This window comes from Podarcis filfolensis (genome assembly GCF_964270895.1).
Source record: "Podarcis filfolensis genome assembly, chromosome: 11".
Lineage (NCBI taxonomy): Eukaryota > Metazoa > Chordata > Lepidosauria > Squamata > Lacertidae > Podarcis > Podarcis filfolensis.
This window is the reverse complement of record NC_139613.1, coordinates 28,621,447-28,644,290: the sequence shown is the minus strand read 5'-3', so window position 1 is coordinate 28,644,290 and position 22,844 is coordinate 28,621,447. Positions and strand designations below refer to the sequence as shown.

The following is a 22,844-nucleotide window of genomic DNA, read 5'->3' as shown; positions in this document are numbered from 1 at the left end:
CCAGAAGAATGCCTAGGTCTCCAATAGATAAATGCTCAATTATGTTAGAATCATATTTTAATAATAATAATAAACTCTCAGAAGTTTAGTTTTCCTTAAGCTGTTCAAGCATTTATAAAACAAGATTCATAAGGCCTTATGAGAATAATTGTGCAAAATCAAGAGAAAATTACCCTAATGGGTTGGATCCAGGCCAATGGAGTTGTACTTAGGTCCCACTGAAATCATTGTAAACTGCTAAGTCATTATTAACTTGATTCCCACTAATTTCAGAGGAGACTGAGAGCAACCTAGGGTTGTGTTCAGTGCTGCAGAAGCAATGTTCTGTTCATACAACAACACACCCCTTCCTCTCCTTTCCCTGCACAGTGCCAACATATGCTCCAGGGGGTCCTCCAACCCTTTGGAGCAGATTTTGTGGGTGCAGGGGAGAAAAAGTGGGGAAGTTCCACTGCAAAAAACAGAAGTCTGTTGCATGAGCAGTATGGCAGTCCTGGATGCAACCCTTAGTTAGGATCCAACCCAACATCATTTCTGACACTCCATTCATTCTTAAGCCTTTATTATTCAGTAGGTGTTTATGTTTGTTTGTTTGTGCAAATTTCTGCAGCTTAGCTTAAACCTTAATATTTTTATTACATGGATCAGTAAAAAAAGGCCAAGTTTCTCTATGCTATTTGAGGATAGACTATTACTAGTCATTGCTATGATTATGATTACTTTTCTTTTGGCACACAGGACATTTAATGAAATAAGTGCTGCAGAACAATACAGCTTATGTCAAGAACTTTGCAGTGACCTTGCTCAGGATTTGAAAAAGGAAGGACTTAAAGTGGGTAAATTTCTATAAAATGTCAGCACTCAGATCTTCTGCATCCCTTGTTACAGTATTTACACGGGATGTATTTTTGTTTTAGCTTTTTCTGGTAATATGAATTATTTATGCAAGAATTTGTTTAGCCTAAAGTAATCTTGTGTCTCTTAAAATCAATTCACCAAGTAATTTTGCATAGAACAGATATTATAGTAAAAGCTGTTAATTAGCAGAAGAAGGAACAGTAATGGATTGCCTGTGGTTTTGCTCTGGCCAAGCATATAATGTTCAAACATTTGAAGGGTATACCATTATTCCTCCTCATCTAATTCATAATAGATGCCGCCCAAGGCAAACATTGTCGTTGAAGAGACTGGTATACTGTATGAACTTCAGTTACCCTGCCTAATCTTGACATTTATGGCACCACAAGGAGAAACATTCAGAGGCGTCTAGTAAAAGTGAATTGTTGTAGTGGTACTATATGCTTAAAGGAATGAAAACCCTACTTGAGCCCACTAGGAATCGAGCCTACTTCTGTTTGTACAGCCCTTCCCTAGCTTCTATTCCTTGGTCATATTAAAATGTGGCAAATAGAGGAATGCAGATAGTTCTTTTTATTTCTATGATTGAACAAAATTAAGACAGTTGAATGATCAGTTGCTTGGCAGCCCCAAATAAGATGAAAAAGAACATGAAATGTCTGTGAAAAGTTAATTATATATAATTGTGAAAAGTTCACTGCAACGGCTTTTGATTGCTCTATTGTTAAGCTAGATCTATAATTTCAGGGTATGTCCATTTCAGAAAGAAGTCCTAAAATGTTGTTGTTTTTAATAGGCTAGAACTGTAACTTTAAAGTTGAAGAATGTAAACTTTGAAGTAAAAACAAGAGCTACTACAGTAATGTCGGCAGTTTCTACTGAAGAAGAAATATTTGCTGTTGCTAAAGACTTGCTTCGGTCAGAAACGGAGGCTGTGGCCCCACAACCTTTGCGTCTGCGACTGATGGGTAAGTATCACTTAAATTTTTTTACTGATGGTTAGAATTCTATGTGCAACACAGGTATTGGATGGAAAAGGCTGTGCTGCACCTCTCTTCTTAATGTTGTTGTTGGAAAACATCAAGTATCAATATTGTAGTAAAATGAATTGTTAGAACGTTTTCTTAAAATATATAACATTGTATATTTTCTTAAAATATACATCATCTTCCTTTCAAACAACATTGGCAACAGATTTACTTGGTTTTCTAAAAGGGAGAAGTGTGGTGCTACAATGGGTATGAATTGAATTGACCAATGTATGCAAGGGGATTTTTATGCAGAATTTGATTTCCCTGAACCTCAGCTTTCACTTAAAAAAAATAGAAAGTATACCATCATGTTTAAGGAGATGCCACTGAAAACCTTCAGTCAGTGTCAGAAAAAGGCTACAGAAGAGATGAGGAAATTGTATAGGTTCATGTCTATTGTTCATGGCCTTTGTTATAATACTTTTCTTCTTCCTTTTACCATGTAACTTGTTCTGCTGTCACTTGCCAAAATTTCCCAATAACACATAAATGCAAACACTAGATTTCCAAATAACTTACCAGACTCTATTAATTTTTGCTGCATAAGACTTTCCTAATTGTGGGCACCAGGAACACTTTGACTTTTAATCTTTCATTCATAAATATTAATATTTAAAAATCAAAGATCCCAAGAGAACCTTCTTACTTGATAAGAAATGTTCCTTTGGCATCATATATGTTGAAGTGCAGCAATGTTTCAAAAACTCTAAAATCTATGATTTTGAATAGCATGTAGATTTTAGGCTTTCATGGTGAGGGTTATTAAAATGATCTATTTGCAATAGTTTTTTTCCAATTTATATAGCGGATCAAGACTGTAATTCTGGTCCAAATTGCATATACAGTGGTACCTTGGTTTAAGAACAGCTTAGTTTATTAACAACTTGGATTAAGAACGCTGCAAACCCGGAAGTAGGTATTTTGGTTTGTGAACTTTGCCTTGGAAGCAGAACATGTTCCACTTCCTGTTGAGTGTGCTCCATTTGTAAATTGAGTCCTCCGCTGCTATGGGAAAGCACGCTTTGGTTTAAGAACAAACTTCCAGAACGGATTAAGTTTGTAAACCAAGGTACCACTGTACTTAAGTTCTATTCATTTTGATGAGATTTTAAACTTTGTTGCCATTAAACTATATGCTGCATATTTATCATATTCAGGTATACGGGTATCGGGTTTTCTAAATGAAGAAGAAAAGAAATATCAACAAAAGAGCATTGTTAATTTCCTAGAGCCTGGAAAACATATCAGTACTACCGGGCTCTTTCCTAGGAAATCGGAAGAGGAAATTTTCCCAAATGCTTCTGAGAAGGAGAGTTTTTTCAATAAAAAGCGAGCTACAAGACAGCAAACTAATCAAGCAGCTTCTTTAAACATGTCTCCAAACAAGCAGAACCTGCAAGATATGAAGTCATTAGTGATGTCAGTTGAACCAGCAGAGAATAATGGTGAACATCAGATCTTCATTTGTCCTGTTTGCTTTGAAGAACATCAAGATAGCACGTTAGAGGCATTTAACAGGCATATTGACAGGTGCCTTAGTGGAACGTTGGAAGAAGATATTACAGATAACAGCAAATCATGGGAGAATACAACTGAGTTGTCTGTAAACAGGGAAAAGAAAGAATGTCAGAAAGATAAAACAAGAAAGCCACAGATTGAAGTACAGTCAGCAGATATAGTTGATAATGCTACAAACAGAAGCACAGACATTTTTCCTAAGCTGCAAGATGATGAACACAGTAGGGAGAGTGAGTGTAGCCATTCTAGTAACTTTGGATTTGATACATGTGCAAAAAAGGATTTTTCCTCTAATGTCTTATCTGTGGAAAAAGAAGAACATTTTGAAGAGCCCAGTTCTTCGGAAATTAAGTTGCCATGTTTTCCTGATGCTACTGAAAACAAGGTTTTAGTTTGCCCAGTCTGCAATTTAGAACAAAAAACAACAGACCTTGCTCTGTTTAACAGGCATGTGGATGTTTGTTTGAACAAAGGAATTATCAAGCAGTTGACAGAAGAATCAAAAAGCCTCGGTAAGTATTCTGTTTATCACTCATTTTTTGAACACATTAGTACCATAATTATGGTGCAGCAAACTACCGTAATTCACATAGGTGTTTGCAAAGGAGTTGGCCATGTCCTGTTTTATGAAGAAATAGGCTTATTTTATCTTCAGAAAAAATAAAAGCTGCTTCATGAACTCTGATGAACTTAGGATATATAAAGATATAAAATAAATTATGCCAGGCTATTGATTTGCCCATGTTCTCTGGAAGTTATATGATACATCAATCCTACCTAGGGTGAGGACCGCCTAGAATGAGAAGCTTGCTTCCCATTCATTATGAATAACCCTTAACTACCTGGTATGGTAGTTCCCCTCCCCAAACTCTGGGGACCATACAAACATCCTGCAGAATCTATTATTGTTTTCAATTAAAACATTGTGAATGTTCCTCATTTTTCTTCAGGAATCTTGAACAGAGGACAGAATAGTACAAATTTCACAGTAGGAACAAAACGGTAAGCTCTGTGTAAACATTTCTTAGAGTATTTAGAACAGGGGTGGGGACCCTTTTTGATGCCACTGATCAAATCCTTATCAGGTTTGGCTTCACAGACCAAATTTGACAGGTGAGCTGAGATGTTCACCTGCCAATCACATTACATCTCTATGGTGTCACATGCTTGACTGGTGGGTTGTCAAAAACTCTTGCACAATTTTGCAAGTCTCCCCACTCTCTCCCTTTAAATTCCTGAACTCAGAGGTTTAAAGGGGGAGCATGGCGAGAATTTAATTAATTTAATAGTATGTATTTAATGGTATGTGTTTTTCTTTCATTTCAGGTCTGGAACAGTGGTTCCCCAGTCGACATCTAAAAAAGCCAAGTCAAATAATTCTAAGTGTACTATAGAAAGTTTTTTCAAATGAATACTATTTATTTTAAGGACATTTTCATCACTGTTAAAGTACAATACTTTAGATATGAAGTACATTGCTCAGGATTATGCAGGCTTAACATTTCTGTAAAAATTTTATAGACACTTTTACACTATTCAGATCACTATTTTATTATCAACTATTTGCCTTACAATAACACTTCATATTTTGACTTCTTTAAAAGTCATTTTCATAGCTCTTTGATAGAAAAGAAAAAATGAAGGATTGAGCTTTCAGTTGGTAATGAACAGATACGCTTCATAAATCAAACCTTGTTAAATTTGGGCTGATGATGATTGGAGCAGTAATACCAAGATTTAAGACTTGGTTCACCTTCTGTTTTGCTATAAAAAAAGTTTATTGCAGGCAGTGATGAAGTTGTAGTATATTTAGCACCCTACATTCAAACACTTGAAGTATCAACTACACACACCAAAATCCTAACTCCTGTTAATTTAAACAGGAGATCTGCTCTCTCCCCGTAGGCAGTCAGAACTTCATGTACCATCTAGACTAGACTAAATTATCTTAATCCTAACTCTGTACCTTGGATATGGGGCAACTACTATGCCTCATTTGAATGAGAAGAAAAATATTTTTTTAACTTGTTTATGGTTATCAATATCCAAGAGCCCTTGGACAGACCTAAATTGTACTGATGGAACATTTTCTGTTCTGTGCCTTTGTAGAAACTGTTTTCAGCGCAATTGTCCAAAAGGCTCTGCCTTCCCGAATTAATGATTAAGAAGGCAATGCACTTAGTGAAGTCAACTAGACTAATTCAGTAAGTCTACAGCAGTGTAACGGATTCACTGTAATAAAAACAGGGTAGGAAGTTGTGTAATCAAATAATTCCAGTCTGTGTGTCTTAATTTCCAATAACTGATCTCATAAAGATATGATAAATGATATTTAGCTCTTAAGTGAAGGAATTTTACCAATCAAATATTAAAGATTATGAAGAGAAATGTTAATTTCATTTGTTTACATTTTCCAAACATTGTAAATGGTATATATATTTGTGTTTATATAAATTATCAAATGTTTTAAAATAATTTTATACATAGTATATTCACAATGTAATATATCTTCCAAAATAAATCTAATATAGAATATATTTTCCAAAACAATTTGGTCAGACCTCTATCAAGTTTATCATAAAGTTGCTACTCTCACTGTAATGCAAAATAAAGTGGCTTTGTAAAATGTATGTTCATTATTAGAACTTTTTTACTCTTGCACTATCTTAGAGTACTTGGGCTGATCATTTGAACCACATGACTCCACACAGAAGATAAATGAATGAAGTTTTAATCCAAGATCTAATATCTCCCAGATGGCAGGGGGTTCACAGTGGTGCACATGGTTCTCCAATTCCCCAATGTATCTAAAACAACAACCCTTTGAAGGTAGGTCAGGCTGAGAGCCCAAGATCACCCAGTGAGTTTCATGGTGAAGTGGGGATTCGAACCCTGGTCTCCCAGGGCCTAGTCCAACACTCCAACCACACTGGCTTGTAAAAAACACAACACAGAGTACAATAGAAAATTGCTCTTCATCACTTGCAGTGCAATCCGATGCATTTTTTACTTAGAACAGAAGTTAAGTTTCACTGTGCCCAACCCTGTGTGTTTCCTAGGAAGTGTGTTTAGGACTCTTCTCCTTGTCAAAAATACATATATACTCAATAACACAGTTACAAAACACCTTGCTGGATTACTGGAGTGTTTAAGTCCAACATGTGACCCACTTTTTAGCAATGTAATGTCAGGAACTACAATGAACTTTTTCTGCAGATCTAGCTCAGTAAACAGGCCACCCTAATCTCTGCTGAGCAGTAGTGAGATTGCAGGGGTTTTGGTACTTAAGCAGGGTTTGTGTTCCTTGGAAATGAGACAGGGTGGAGACTGTCGTGTATTTATGAAGTACAGTATAGTTTACACGTTTACAACCTGAGTTTTGATGGAAGGAGTGCAGAACATTACACCCCAAGAGTGCCTCTGATTACTTCTCTCATTGCTTCAGCAAGCTTTGCTCCAAAGCAGCAGTCAGCCAGCTTCCCAAGTCTCTGCATGCAGTCTCCTCCAGTCAGAGCCTGTGGATTTCTGGCCCCTCCCTCCTCCTCCTCCCAAAACCCTGCTTCAAAACCTGTTTTAAAAGGACACCTTTTTTCTTTGTTGACATCACACCCCGTTAACCCTAGCAACCTCCCCACCTCCATTCTTTTGTTTTTGTCCACTTCTTGTGGGCAGAGAAAGTCAGCACCTCCATGGCCAATTGTTCTTACTTGGCTCTCTTCGTCTTCTTAATGTCATCACTATCAGCGATCTCTTGAACAGGAGAACTGGTCCAGCCTGTATTTTTCACTGCCCTGACAAATACTAGCTAAATTCTACCTTTTACTAAACTTAGAATGTGGAGTCTGCGCCCCGCCCCCCACCCCAAATTCCTAACAATATTAAATATGCCACATTTCCCAATGCAAAACAAGCAGCGCGCCTTTGGTGGTCCTGAGCAAAAAATAAATGTTTTTAATTACATCTCTCAGGACTCTTTGTCCGACCAGAACTGATTCCTCCTGCCTTTGGATTTCAGTGGACGCGCCTACCTCTCATTAGCATCGAGGAGTATGAATCTTGCCATTTTACAGTATTGTTTCAGTTGGCAACACTCGGGTCTCACTTCAAAGTCTGCCCGTCCTCCGACCACGAAACTGGATGCGGGCAGGCAATGTAAGGGCAGGAACAAACTTTCTACGAACCCGACCAGCTCTTAGTCACCCTCGTCACCTACTTCTCAGGTCCTCCTTTGTTTGCTAGCTCCTAGGACTGACGGTAGCCCATATTTCTTATCTAGTTGACGGAGAAAAGCACACACAGCTGATGCTTGTGGACAGGGAGTCGCCCCTAGAAAGCGACACACACTCGCCCAGCGCCATGGAGGAACACTGGAACCGCGCAGTGAAAGGCCTGACTGATTTTATGGGCTTTCTGAACCGGAGTCCCAAAGAAGAAAGCAGCAGCCCGAAGGCGACGGCGGCAGCAGAGGCGGCGAACGCGGGGACTTGTGAGTGCTGCTGTTGTGTGGCGGGTGGCTCGGGAGGTGCCCCGCCGGGGAAGGGCGAGGGCGCAGCTCGGCACCGCGCCGACAAGCCCCTGGCGTTATTATTATGACTGGAAGCCGAGCAGCCGGCCCCGCGAAGATGGCGGCCCTTCCCACCCCGCGGAAGGCGGGAAAAGGCAGACCAGAGGCGCAGACGGGCCCTTTGGTTCTTTGCGCTTTTCACGGGCGTCGAGGCGCCCTTGGATGAGAAAGCGCGCTCCTTTTTGTCAGCAGCAGCTCGCGAGACTATAAGAGGGTTTGTTTTTAGACAAACCAAAACCGTATTTTCTACTAAGCGCCATGAGAGGATTAGTTTTATGTTGGCAAATTCTCTCTCGGGGCCCCGTGTGTCTCTAAACAACTTAAAACCGGCAGCAGCAATTCCTTCCCCGACTGCATTGTGCGCTTTTACGCATCTACGTGGTTGAACGACATAAATCAATTCCAGCTGGAGCGGGAACGATTGGTAGCTCCTCCCGCCTTCCCATTTTAGAAATTCCCTTCTGTAGGGTATAAAAAGCAGGAGTCGAGTCCTGAAAAGTTTTTCAGTAACAGGGATCAGTCTTGGAACACCGGAAGAGCAGAGGAAAGGTCAGCATATTCTGGGATGCGTTCTCTCCACCACTTTCCCGCTGAAAATTGGTAATAATTCCGCTTTCATATAGTTCAAAGTGCTCCACTGACATTATTTCAGTAATATTTATAATAATCCTATAAGGCAGATAAATAGATATTGCAAGCAGCCGAAAAGTGGCTGACCATTTCTGATGCCCACGCAGGAACAGAACTTTCACCAGATGGAGGCAGTTTGGCACAATCAGGCAGCCATTACATTATTTTCTACTGATAACCTAATTCATCTTTGGAAATTGCTAAATTCTTTGGTGCAGCGTTTCCCTTGTGGCAAGGAGTTCCATAGCTCACTTTTCCTTAAGCCAAATGCAGGCGGAGATGGTTGTTTGGTTGTATATTTCCCCCTTTCAACACCTACTCTGGCCCTTTCCCCTCTGAGGAGGAAGACTTGGTCTCCCTTCCCAAACTTCTCCATTTCTCAGCCATCTGTACTCAGCGCTGGCATTAAGTCCAACCAAAAGGCGCTATGGCATAGCTAAGGGGCAGGGTAGGCAACTGAGGAGGCACTGGGCAGACTGGCACTGAGGCCCACATGAAAGGGGTCTGAGCCAGCTGTTTGAAAAATACTGGGCTAGGGTTTATCATTTTTCATAAAAAGTGAAAATGGAGACAGTGCACATATTATCTCAGCAAGAGGAACATGAAATTGAATTGTTGTTTCTTTATCAAAACAAACCAATGTTTTACAAATGTGGAATTACTTTTGAGAAATGTATACCTTACCCTGTCAGCTTAGAACACCCTACAGCAGTGGGAAAGTATAATGCTCCAGTCCTGAAAGCCACGTTGAACTGAATGAGATTGACTTTTGAGTCAATGTGGATATTTTGTGCTGTAAATATCTAAAATAAAAAATGAACATCTACTGTGGCAGTTATTCTTACTGTGTGGTTACAGTTAGCTTCAATCACATTCCTTTCTATGCTTCATTAATAGTACAGTCCTTTGCATATTTACTAGGGGTACTTCCATGCTGGTGTTTATTATGGGATGGGAGCTTGTCAAGTATTCATTATTATTATTTTGCAGCACCCCACATTGCATTGTAGACAAAGACATTTCCCATTTAATCCAGATTTCCTTTTTAACATGGAAAATCTGATAAGTTTTTTTTTTAAATTAAGTTGCCGACCTGTTGCCTATTTGTGTTATCTGAATGACCAATTTGCAGTATTAAGATGGGGTTCTGAATGCACCCTCTGAAGTCAGTGTCCTGTGGGGCTTATTCCTAGTTGTTAAGTAAGCATATTATTGTCCTGGAAGGCTATTTTTAATTTTTTTAAAAGTTTCCAGTCAGAATACTTTCCTTCAAACTGCTTTGACTCCCTCTTAATGAACCCCAGTCCTCCCTGATATCTCCTATGCCTCAATCAAATAATTTAAACAATTCAGAGCAATACATTTGTTTTTCTTACAAGGCTCCTTTAGGGCTGTCTTCATTCATATCAGAACTGGGTGGAAACCTTATTAGGACCATTAGTCCTACATTCTGCTTGATGCAGGAAACCCAGGATGCAGGAAACACTGATGTGGAATTCAGCCATTCCTCCAAAACAAATACATCCTCATAAAGGTAAAGGTAAAGGTACTCCTGTCCATTAGGTCCAGTTGCGGATGACTCTGGGGTTGCGGCGCTCATCTCGCTCTATAGGCTGAGGGAGTCGGCGTTTGTCCGCAGTTTCTGGGTCATGTGACCAGCATGACCAAGCCACTTCTGGCGAACCAGAGCAGCGCACAGAAACGCCATTTACCTTACCACCTGAGTGGTACCTGTTTATCTACTTGCACTTTGATGTGCTTTCAAACTGCTAGGTGGGCAATAGCTGGGACTGAGCAACGGGAGCTCATCCAGTCATGGGGATTAGAACCACCGACCTTCTGATCGGCAAGTCCTAGGCTCTGTGGTTTAGACCACAACCCAGGATGCAGGAAACACTGATGTGGCATTCAGCCATTCCTCCAAAACAAATACATCCTCATAGTAGTAAGCAAATTATACTTTAAACTCACAGCTTTTGGAATATTTCCTCTTAGGAGCACTTTTTCTGTCCAAGCCAGAGTACTTATTATTCATCTGCCTCTGCAGTAATGAAACCTCAAATATAAACAATTCCCATAGAATATTTTAAATTACCTTTGCCTACTTACCGTATTTTTCGCACGATTGGACGCACCGGACCATAGGACGCACCTAGTTTTCAGGGGGGAAATCAAGGAAAAAATATGATTCCCCCCCCCCCCCAGCTCTGGGAGCAGTGGACAGGCAGCACGCAGCCTGTGCGCTACTCCAAGACCTTCTCCCTGCTTTTGCGGGAGGTGGCGGAATTCCCCCACCTCCCGCAAAAGCCCACAGGAGGGAGAAGGGACGGACTCGGCCAGTCAGTCCCTTCTCCCTCCTTGGGGAAAAGCCCCCAAGAACCGCTCGCTCTTTAAAGGCTGCGCGGCTCCTGCGGGCTTTTCTAGGAGGTGGGGGAATTCCTAGAAAAGCCAGCAAAGCCGTGCAGCCCCTTTAAAGAGCGCACGGCTTTTGCCTGCTTTTGCGGGAGGTGGGGGAATTCCCCCATCTCCCGCAAAAGCCCGCAGGAGGGAGAAGGGACGGACTCGGCCAGTCAGTCCCTTCTCCCTCCTTGGGGAAAAGCCCCCAAGAGCCGCTCGCTCTTTAAAGGGTGCGCGGCTCCTGCGGGCTTTTCTAGGAGGTGGGGGAATTCCTAGAAAAGCCAGCAAAGCCGTGCAGCCCCTTTAAAGAGCGCACGGCTTTTGCCTGCTTTTGCGGGAGGTGGGGGAATTCCCCCATCTCCCGCAAAAGCCCGCAGGAGGGAGAAGGGACGGACTCGGCCAGTCAGTCCCTTCTCCCTCCTTGGGGAAAAGCCCCCAAGAGCTGTGCGCTCTTTAAAGGCTGCACGGCTCTTGCAGGCTTTTCTGCGAGGTGGGGGAATTCCCCCACCTCCTAGAAAAGCCAGCAGAAGCCACGGAGCCCCTTTAAAGAGCACGCGGCTTTTGCCTGCTTTTGCGGGAGGTGGGGGAATTCCCCCATCTCCCCCAAAAGCCCACAGGAGGGTTGGAGAGTAGCGGGAAGGCGTCACACGCCTTCCCGCTGCCCCCCAATCTCTGGGGCTGGCGATGGGGGAAGCGCTGCTTTCCCCACCGCCAGCCTCCAACCCCGGTTGGAGAGTAGCGGGAAGGCATCGCTGCCTTCCCGCTGCCCCCCAATCTCTGGGGCTGGCGATGGGGGAAGCGCTGCTTTCCCCACCGCCAGCCTCAAACCCGGGTTGGAGAGTAGCGGGAAGGCATCGCTGCCTTCCCGCTGCCCCCCAATCTCTGGGGCTGGCGATGGGGGAAGCGCTGCTTTCCCCACCGCCAGCCTCAAACCCGGGTTGGAGAGTAGCGGGAAGGCATCGCTGCCTTCCCGCTGCCCCCCAATCTCTGGGGCTGGCGATGGGGGAAGCGCTGCTTTCCCCACCGCCAGCCTCAAACCCGGGTTGGAGAGTAGGGGGAAGGCGTCGCACGCCTTCCCGCTGCCCCCCAATCTCTGGGGCTGGTGATGGGGAAAGCGCTGCTTTCCCCACCGCCAGCCTCAAAGAGCAGACTCTCCTGGCTTCAGCGGAAGCAACGCAAAGCCTCCGGAGCGCAGGCTTCGGAGGCTTTGCCTTGCTATCGCTGAAGCCAGGGAGCCTGCATTCGCTCCATAGGACGCACACACATTTCCCCTTCATTTTTGGAGGGGGAAAAGTGCGTCCTATAGAGCGAAAAATACGGTATTCTTTCCTCTGGCTTATTTTTGCGAATAGGAGACCAGGCTGAAAGCAGGGAATGTAGGCCAAGGTGCACTGTCAAATTCATCATGAAAGGGAGAATGCTGAAGTACCAGTCTGTCTGGTCTATTTGCCTTTCTGCTCCTTGACCAGAATCAAGCAAACACCCCTTTTTCTTTTCTTTCATGTGTGCAATATCAATAGAATATGAAGTGATCTCTTGCACTCTCTGCAAAACACGTCAAATAAATGCGATAAAGCAGAGCATTAAACTGAGGTATTTGTAAAGTCACAACCATTGTTTTCCTAACTATTTGATTCTGGTTGCTGTTAGTGAGGGTGGAAATGAATGTTTTTACAGGCTAGTAACAGAAGCACTGCTGTGCCAGTAGAGCCAGTAGAACCCACTTCTGTGACTGCGGTCCAGCCTTAGCTCTCTTGTTCTTTCTCTTATAGGAACATTTTTTAATAAAAGTGTATGTGCTATTTTGTTTTCTGTACAGTGGTACCTCAGGTTACATACGCTTCAGGTTACAGACTCCGCTAACCCAGAAATAGTGCTTCAGGTTAAGGACTTTGCTTCAGGATGAGAACAGAAATTGTGCTCCAGTGGCGCGGCAGCAGCAGGAGGCCCCATTAGCTAAAGTGGTGCTTCAGGTTAAGAACAGTTTCAGGTTAAGAACGGACCTCCAAAACGAATTAAGTACTTAACCCGAGGTACCACTGTACTGTGGTCAGATTTAACAGGTCCACTCTGGCTTTTAAAACCTCTTTTCTTTTGAGTCTCATTTTTACTTATTTATTATAGAGTATTTATTATATACTAAATACGTAATTGTTATATATTTAATTCTTACTGCATGAAATATACACATAACAGTGGTATGTGGCATGAGCACTAGCATGTTGGGTTAGGATCAGGGAGACCTGAGTTCAAATCACCATTCCACCATTATGCTCACTAGATATCCTTGCATCAGTCATTCTTACTCACCTCACAGATTTATGATGAACATAATACACTATCTTATACCGAGCGAGACCATCAGTCCATCTGGCTTGGTATTGCCAACACTGACTGGCAGCACCCCAAGGTTTCAGGCAGGGGTTTCTCAATGCTGCTTCTATTTTTGTGTTCAAACCAAATATTTTTCCACTGAGCTATGGCCCTTCCCATTATATAATGGGAAGAAGGAAAGAAGGACCACTGTCCACCACTCTGTGGAAAGGTGGGATAAAAACGTAGCACATAAATTTAACTTTGTGATCATTTCTTTTATATTTCAAAAGTCCCATGCTTTTTGTTTTGCAGTGCTAGCAGACGAAGAAGAATTTCAGCATGCTGCTAAAACTAATAATCTGGACACGATGGAAAGACTGTTTAAGAAAAGAATTAATATTAATGCTGTAAATAATGTAAGTATAATACACATTAACATCTGAACAGGGAACCCCCTCAACACCATCATTTCCAAAGCCTAAAATTACCTAACTGCAACACACTGCTCTTATAGGGAATGTTTCAAATATGTGTTTTGGGGATCACAAACAGGAGAGTGCTATTGTCTGGTGGTTGGACACTGTGGAAACAGAAAGTTGGACTAGATTAGCTTTTGCTATGATCCAGTAAGGATATTCTTATTTCCTTAAACAACTTTTATTTCAAGAGACTGCAAAAGTGCATTGCCATATTGACTACTAAGAATTCAGGCCGTACTCAAATTCATGTCAAATTCCATGGACCTCATTGATCAAAGCATTCTGCTTACTCTATAAAAGTGATCCTGCCCAGTATATGCCACTTGGATATTCCTAAATTTAAATGAGACATTAAATTTTATTCTTGTCCAATTCGCATGAGGGCTTATTGGATTTCTGACATCTAGATAAACTAATTTAGACTCTGATTATGCATCATGGCAGCCATGAAGTCCTGAGCCACCCCATAGCCAGTCGCTTTGGCATGGATGCATGGGCGTAGCCGGGGGGGGGAGCTGCCCCCCCAGATCAAGTTAGACAATAGAAACAACTAACTGACCAATCTCGTCGGTTCTGCCACCCCAACAAAAGTTCTGCCCCCCCCAACAAAGTCCTTCTCCCCCTAACAAAAATCCTGGCTATGCCCATGCATGGATGTTGAGGTCCTCCAGACCCAGCAGTCTGGGAGTCCTCAGCACCACCTCTGAGACCAGATCTGTCAACTCAGGCTGGGAAACCTCTGAGCAGTGAGGCAGGTGGCAAACCAGCAGAATCCCTAATCTGTCCTGATTCCCCAATGCCAGAAACACACAAATTTTTCTTCATTCTAGTGTTAAAAGTGGGGGTTAATCTTTGTGATCTTGATTATCCTCAGTTTTGGGATGGGGGGAACCCCCTAAGAGTGGGATCATATATTAACTAAGAGTAGAGAGGTAAAAAAAAAAACAGCATAGGACACCTGCACCTTTAATACTCATGTACAACATGGAATTTGAGCAAGAATTTGAGCATCATCCACAATGGTCTATTCCTATTTGTTTCTAATTTCTTTTTGCTTTTAACTTGTTTTTAACTTCTTCTGATTTTATTCTTCGGATTTGGATTTTTTTAGATTGTTGTAAACTGCTGTGATGTTGTTGTATGATACAGCGGAATAAAATATTGAAAAGAAAGAGAGGAGGAGGAGTTTGTTGCCCAAGCTGCACCAGCTGAAATTCCCTCTTCCATACAACTGTTAAAGGCGCTGGGTTATAAGAGCAGCTTGGGCTAAGAGCAATGTCATAAACACACAATGCAATGTCAACACTTACGCGGAAATGGTAGCACAGCACTTAAGAAGGTTTGCTGGTACCTCTATTTTTATCTGGGCATCTGGCAGTGGAGCCTGTGAAAACAATGTTATTTGCATATATTAATTAGCGTCCTTATGAACAAATATTTCACTTTTCCACAGACTGTTATCTACAAATATTTACCTGCTTGGCAGAGCCCATTGAGTTTATTGTACTTACTCTTTATATTTAAAGGTACAGTGGTACCTCGGGTTACAGACGCATCAGGTTACAGACTCCGCTAACCCATAAATAGTACCTCGGGTTAAGAACTTTGCTTCAGGATGAGAACAGAAATCGCATGGCGGTGGCGCAGTGGCAGCGGGAGGCCCCATTAGCTAAAGTGGTACCTCAGGTTAAGAACAGTTTCAGGTTAAGAACAGACCTCCAGAACTAATTAAGTTCTTAACCCGAGGTAGCACTGTATCATCGTTCACATATATTTGTTGACCAGTAGTAAAAGGAATTGAAATTTGGGATTGTCTAGATGCTGAACATTTTGCTTTTATTACTGACCAGAAGATTTAAAGCTCTTCAGTGTTATTCTGTCACTTTTATTTTCTGATTTTAGCTGAAGCGCACAGCACTCCATTTTGCTGTTGCAGGAAATCATGTATCTGCAGTAGACTTTCTCCTCCATCACAAAGCCAGAGTTGATGTAGCAGATAAGGTATGCAAAAAAAAAAGTTCTTTTTTATTGTTGACACAGACAGATAAGAATATTTTGTAGGAACACTGGCATTGATAGATTGTCCTTTTTTGCTCACAGTATTTGAAGGGGGAAAGAGTCATTTTTTAAAATGGAAACATATTGAAATGTTAATATCTTCCTCAGAAACATCTTCCTTAAAAATGAGAAATAAAAATAATTATTTAACTTTTTTGTTTCAGGTGTTCTGCATATATTTGCTAGTTTAAACACACTCAAGCAAGAAAAAAAAGCACAAAATGTCAAAGGTTGCTTTATATCAGGCAAAATCAAGAGCTGTCTCACTTTTACATGGGAAACCTAGATGTGCAGTGAAATTACCGTACTAGTTTTTTTAAAATTGTCCCACTTACATTTACATTTTGAAAGATGCTTTGCAAATGATGTCAAATAACATGGGAGTTAGGTCTATGCGTACTAAGATTTTTTAATATATATTTTTTTGAGAGAGAGAACAAGATGGATTTGACTTTTAACCTATAATGTCTTTAGAAGTAGCTATTTTTTAATAATAGTATTGGGAGATTTAGAAAAAAATGCACTCATTGCTACATCATTGCTATTAGATACTTTTCTGTGGTTGAATTAAGTAAGCAGACTATTGTTGGGATCAGTGAGTGCTTTTTAAGGGTAGCTCTACAAATAATATATGAACTTAAAAAAAATGGTTTGTGCAATAAAAATGGTTAAGTATTTGATTCAAATGTCACCTCACACATGAACTCCCTACATGGAGAGGCCTCCATCTCTTACCCTCAGCTTCCTATGCCAAACAATGCTGACCTACTGTACAGCTTTATTAAAATGATTATGAAATACTTAAAAAGAGCTACATACACACTGTCAAAAGAACCCACACACTGCTCCCAGCCTCACAGGTTTAAGTGGCGTGGTCCGAATTCCGTAGAATTTACGAGCTAATCCCCATTTATCATGTCTGTTAACTATATAATGCCGCAAAGTATAAATTGAAAAGAGCAGTTTGGAATTGCATTGCGACTTAACTGCATTTTAATTGTTCTTTTTTTAAAATTTGGAGCATGGACTTACTGCAATTCATCTTGCTGCGTGGTCTGGAAATCTGGACATAATGCTGATGTTGATTAAAGCAGGCGCTGATCAAAAAGCTAAGAACAAGGTTTGTTAGTGGTGGGTATAAAACAGCATTAAGATTTTTTCACAACAGAAGAATGTTTTATTCCATTTTACTAATCTGTTCTGTCTTTTCCTTAGGAGGGAATGAATGTCCTGCACTTTGCAGCCCGGAACAATAATGTTAGAATAGTGGATTATTTTATCCAAGATCTTCACTTGATGGATCTTAATAAGCCTGATGAGGTACCATGCATATACCGTACTATGGGTTATTTGCTAGTGGATATTTCTGGATAGCATTAGTAAATTTTGTGAATTAAAAAAAAAAACACATCTAGGATAACTATACATATTGTCACAGTAAAATTTCCTTTGTGGTGCTTGTCACAGGGCTGCCTTCAGATGTCTTCTAAATGTTATGTAATTCTTTATCCCCTTGGCATCTGAAGGGAGGGTGTTCCACAGGGAGGGCGCCACTACTGAGAAGGCCCTCTGCCTGGTTCCTGTAACTTCGCTTCTTGGAGGACCTCAGTGTCCAGACTTAAGAATGGGGGTGGAGACAGTCCTTTAGGTATACTGGGTCGAGGCTGCTCTTTTTATCCTTTTCTCCTAACATCATGATGATGTTGCCCATCTTCTTAAGTCTCTCTACGGGCACCGTATCATGTTCTATATCAATTATGGGCTTCTGGTAATCAATACTTAAAGTTCTCTTCCTTTACCTCTTTGCCTATGGTGAGGTGGTGAATCTGTGGCCCTTTAGATGTTGTTTGAATACAACTCCCTTCATCCCTGGCCATTGTCCATGGCAGGGCTGTCTTAAGCATATGCGGTGCCAGGGTACAAAGATCCGTCTGGTGCCCCCCCCCCCGGTTGCCCAGTCCCAGGCGCACAGGAGGGCGGAGCTGGCCGGCCACATCAGCGTCTCGCTGGTTCGATTGCCCCTGAACTTGCGGTGCAGAGCCGCCCGCAGCAGAAGAGCCTGCCGTGGTGCTCTGACCAACGGGCAGGCTCTTCCCTGGACTCAACTCTTGGGCCCTGGACTCTCGGCCTGGCGCCCCTAAGAGCCTGGAGCCCAGGTGCCCCGCACCCCTAGTGCCTATGGGTAAGACGGCCCTGGTCCATAGTGACTGGGGCTGATCAAAGGTGAGGACCAACAATATCTGGAGGATTACAGGTTCCCAACTCAATATAGGTTTTCTAGAGAGAGACTACATCATTTATACATTATGTTGCCACATCATATCTATCCATGATAGTTAGTTGCCCAGTTTCTCCTCTGTTGTTTCTGGTACTGACAAGTTTTGGAGCGGTGGAGCTAGGACCCAAGTATTTAGCAGTTATGTATCATTAATTGTATAGGTGTTTGCAGCCACATATATAGGAGTGTGCACTTGTAAGGGCACTGTAATACTTAACAAAATTTCTACAAGAGCTTTTTACTTCCACACTGACATCTTAATTATTTACTGTTTCCTAGAAAGGTAGGAAGCCATTCCTTGTTGGAGCTGAAATGGGCCACGTAGAAATGACCAACGAGTTGATTTCCCTTAACTTATCCACCTCAGAAAAGGACAATGTAAGTTTATCACAAGAATTCCAATAAATACTTATTGCCTTTGGGTATTTTGCAATGAGTGGCATTTCCAACTAAAAGCTGGACTTTCTTACCCATGTTAAACACTGTATTAAAACACTGTGAGTTCTGGCAATTAAGAGGGGGAAAGGATAGATTGAACAGTGCTTAATTTCACTTTGCCATTTAATATACCATGCTGCTACATTTATCCATCTGTTTAGAATATTTGTATGCCGCTTTTCCTTTTTACAATTTTCACACCAAACTTAAGTTTATTAGTAGCCGCGCTTATGTAAGAAAACATTGTATCTATATCAACTTAATTCTAAATTATCTTGCTCAGAATTAGTGCTTCGTTTTGATAAGCCCTGAACCAATTTATTTTATGTAAAAGGCTCTACTTGGTGAAATATACTGAATTAACATAATTAGTATTTTGTACATTATAGTACACAAAACTAATGATGGTTAAAATATGTGTTTTTACCCTTTTCCCAACTTTGGTAAGGCAGGGGGAAAACATATGGTAGATTGGCATCCGCTGTCAGATCTCTAGCTGATTTGCAGTACAACAGCAGGGGTTTCTAACTTCCAATTGTTTAACAAGAGCAACAGCAAAACAACAATTACTATATAAATTGGACTGCTGAAATGAATAAAGCTAACCAGGAGTGGACTCTTGTGTGAAAGCTCAGTTCACTTCTAGTTCTGAAAACAAATTCCTATCCTTGGAATATGGAACACTATGTTCTGTAACTCAAACAGTATTTTTTTTCCACCTGGATTTTTTTATATATAAAAGAAAATGTATCTAACTAGCTTGGATTCTGCCTACCCCTGTCAGCTAGGGCATTTGATTCTTGCTTCACACCCTTCCATGATCCCTAAATCTTTCCATTCCATTAGAGACACAGGAATAGATAAAAGGAGCGTGGGGAAATTGAGATTAACTTTTATAACCTGCACTCAAAATGCTGTCTTCTATTCCAGATTGCATAGTGCCCATATAGACTTGTGAGCAGTGCTCTAGAGTTTCTATTTACTCCAAGGGTATCTGCTTTAAGTGGTGATAATGAATATTATATGTGTATAATTTATTTCTGTATGTGTTATTTTACAGGAAGGAAACACTGCATTGCACCTGGCTGCTAAAAATGGTCACAGTGAGGTGGTAGAAGTTCTTCTTCAAGAGTGGAAAGAAATAAATGAGTTAAATGAGGTAAACATAAAGATGTAAAAACAAAGCACGTGGCCACAATTTGCAAGAGCATGGTGCCATTTGCAAAGGAACCGGAGGAAACCATTGTGGTTCAAATCAAGCATTTTCCCCTCAGCCATATCTGAGATTGAACCATTGCATTGTCTATAATACAAGTGCAAACCTTTTGTATTGTTTCGTTATAGAATGGTGAAACCCCGTTTTACCTAGCTGTGGAAGGAGGCCACGAAGGGTGTGCCGATCTGTTATTGGAAGCTGGAAGTGACATCAATATCTCCAACAAAGTATGTTGATATTCTCAGACTATATCATCAATCTTAGAGTAAGCCTCACCAAATACAATGAGACTTTTAAAATATATAAACAGATTGCTTAAATCATCTTATGACTGAAGAAACTCTAGTCTTTTTAATCTCTCATCTTGTGGAAGCTCAAGAAAACATGCCGGGCTTTCTTTTGGCAGAAACAGAAAGGAAACCCCCCACCCACCTGGTCTAGTAAGATTTAAAAAGCATGTAAACTGGAATGCTCAGTTATTTGCTAATGGTGTCTCTTAGTTATAAGCATTCACATTCTAATTGAAATCAGTGGTGTGGAATAGCTGCCAAGGGGAGAAGCAATGGCTGTCATTCTTGAAAACATGATTTTTCTGCTTTCCATGTCATAGAGCATAATCCTATGCATGTTCATTCATCTTCATTCAAGCCAGATGCACAAGAGGAGGAGAAAGAAGGGGGCATTTGGCTTATTCTTGGTCCATTGTTTCTTGAGATACCTTAACTGGACCATAGCAAACCACAGGCCAAATCCATTCCACCACCTTATTCAAAATAGACATCCATAAGTCTCATGGACTTCATTCTACCAATTAGCCTTTTGTTATAAGAAAGTGGTGCGGGCTTTGTGAAGTATTACATCATGTTAATATGGTGAGGCATTTGTATGAAGTAGCCGCAACAGGAAATTATATTATGTCAGGCCATTAAGAAGTTAAAAAGAGCCACTGGTTAATCAAACTAAAGGCCCATCAAGTCCAGCATCCTGTTCTCACAGTGGCCAATCAAATGCCTATGGGAAGCCTATAAGCAGGACCTGAGTACATTCTGCTTACTTGTGATTCCCAGCAACTAGTTTTCAGAGGCTTATTTCCTCTGCCAGTGGAGGTAGAGCTTTGTGGATTGTAGCCAGAGAACATGTTCTCTGAAAGGTGGCAAACTGGTTTCCTTAATAATTTCACCTGCTTCTTGAAATATCTTCAGAGAACATTATTTTTTAAATTACTTTGAAATAGAAACTGCTCTCCATTGTCTTTCCTTTAGCACGATACCAGTGCATTGCAAATAGCAACCCAGAATGGACATACAGCTTTGGTCACATTTCTTATCAATAAAAATATAGATCTGGGAGTGCATCCTCAGGTGAGTACTTTTTTAAAAAAATCAGGTTATGTCCTTTATTTTGCAGGCACCCCTTCATATTTATTGACAAGATTCTCTGAAAGTAGTAGTAGCTAGCTATGTCTAAACCAGCATATAAAACAAGGAGAGCCCATAGCCAGTATAGATAAAGTCTAGTGCACGTTAAAGACTTACAAGCTTGCTTTGGCACAAACTTCTCTGTGTTAGAAGTCGACTCATCCAATGATTAAGTGTTATCCTGAGCTACAGGATATTCTGAGTTAACCCTAACTTTATCTACATGTGTGGTAGTGCATTTTAAATAATAAGGTCATGAAATGAAATGCAGAAAGTTCAGGCAGTGATGCTTACGTTATTGACGGTAGGTCATTGACAAAGGAGTTGCTGATGATAATACAGACATCCTCACATTGGTAAGCTGACTAACACAGATAGGGCTGGTTTGCAAATAATGCTAAAGCATGGCTTATTAAACCACAGCTTGGCATTATGTGGGAGCCAAGCCCAGATGCTTAACTATGGTTAAAGGTTAAGTGCCCTTTTGCAGTTGGGTCCCAGATTGCAGGGGACCTTCCAAATAACAAAGGATATTGTGGGCACATATAGCAGCAACATCCAAGGCTAATCCAAATCCTAAATCCAGGCAAGCAGTTGTTCTAACAGGGGTTCAGACAAGAGAAAAGCGGTGCCGGTCACCAGAGGCTTGGACACAGTGCTAGTAGCAAGACGTTGCTCCAGCAGCTCTCTCAGCCTTACATCAAATCTTCTACAGCTTCCAGACTGCCAGCCCACACACCCCAGGGTCCAGCTGCAACTTCTTAGAGGTTTCTACAGAGAGAGTCCTTACGAGAATGGCCCTACTCCTGATTAGTCCTTTACTCACAAGGAGTCCTCATCTGCAACAAAGCACTCATCCTGACTGGTCTCGTTTGGGGCTCAGGGGTCATTTTGCCTCTGTTTCAGATGTTGAGCTGTCTTTCTGCAAGGAGGGATCCCTGTCAGCCCCTCCCCTCCCGACAGTTCTAGATCCTCCATACCTGTTATTCTGGGCTGTTCTTGGGGCTCCAGATCATTTACAGCCAAATCCTATATAAACAAGTTTATAAACTTTAGTTAATTTTAACTATAGCTTAGCATTATGTGCCAATCTGGTTAAGGAACTGTCATTGCCCCAAAGCTACAAAGCCACAGGTGAGGAGCGATGGAAAATTTAAAGGCATGACTGTTCTTGCTAGTGATTTTAACTGTTTTGTGACTTAATACACCAAGGTTTAAGTGGACACCTGCCAGATACATCAGCCTTAAATATTTGGTTTATTAACTATGGTTAATGTCAACTGTGCCTTAGGGTTAGGTGCAAACTAGGCCATAATGTGATAAGTCACAGTTGACAACATCAAGGCTGTTGATGAATTGTACTTCAATGGTTTCAAACTGCAGTCTCCCTTTGAAGTTTATTTTTTCTCCTGAAAATCCTATGAATAATGAGAACTAGCCAATTAAAGTTAAAACGTCTTAGGCTTTGTTGGTTTCAGTGGGAATGAGTTTAGCATGTGTCTGACTCTTTCATGGAAATCAGTGAAAATTAAATGTGTCAGGATTGTGTCTAATAGCATCAACATTTTTTTAATAAAAAAAATCAGAACACATACATTTCCAAATGAAATACCTACGCAGAGCTTCCTGCAGGAGAGTGATAC

General features: G+C 41.3%; 2 protein-coding genes across 4 annotated transcripts in view; both read left to right on the top strand.

The window, feature by feature from the left end:
- POLK (DNA polymerase kappa) overlaps positions 1–6,033 on the top strand; it is a 34,346-nt gene extending 28,313 nt beyond the window's left edge. For all 3 annotated transcript variants that reach the window (XM_083577363.1, XM_083577361.1, XM_083577362.1), the window contains exons 11-15: positions 739–832; positions 1,655–1,826; positions 3,047–3,919; positions 4,358–4,409; positions 4,734–6,033. In XM_083577363.1, the coding sequence (XP_083433489.1) occupies positions 739–832; positions 1,655–1,826; positions 3,047–3,919; positions 4,358–4,409; positions 4,734–4,818 (1,276 nt within the window). In that variant the 3' untranslated portion in view covers positions 4,819–6,033. The remainder of the gene's footprint in view (positions 1–738; positions 833–1,654; positions 1,827–3,046; positions 3,920–4,357; positions 4,410–4,733) is intronic.
- Positions 6,034–7,537: 1,504 nt separating this feature from the next.
- The window catches only part of ANKDD1B (ankyrin repeat and death domain containing 1B), a 35,079-nt gene continuing 19,772 nt past the window's right edge, over positions 7,538–22,844 (top strand). The window contains exons 1-9 of the mRNA XM_083577402.1: positions 7,538–7,893; positions 13,627–13,730; positions 15,696–15,794; positions 16,873–16,971; positions 17,067–17,171; positions 18,409–18,507; positions 19,628–19,726; positions 19,912–20,010; positions 21,046–21,144. Coding sequence (XP_083433528.1) covers positions 7,710–7,893; positions 13,627–13,730; positions 15,696–15,794; positions 16,873–16,971; positions 17,067–17,171; positions 18,409–18,507; positions 19,628–19,726; positions 19,912–20,010; positions 21,046–21,144 — 987 coding nt within the window. The 5' untranslated portion in view covers positions 7,538–7,709. The remainder of the gene's footprint in view (positions 7,894–13,626; positions 13,731–15,695; positions 15,795–16,872; positions 16,972–17,066; positions 17,172–18,408; positions 18,508–19,627; positions 19,727–19,911; positions 20,011–21,045; positions 21,145–22,844) is intronic.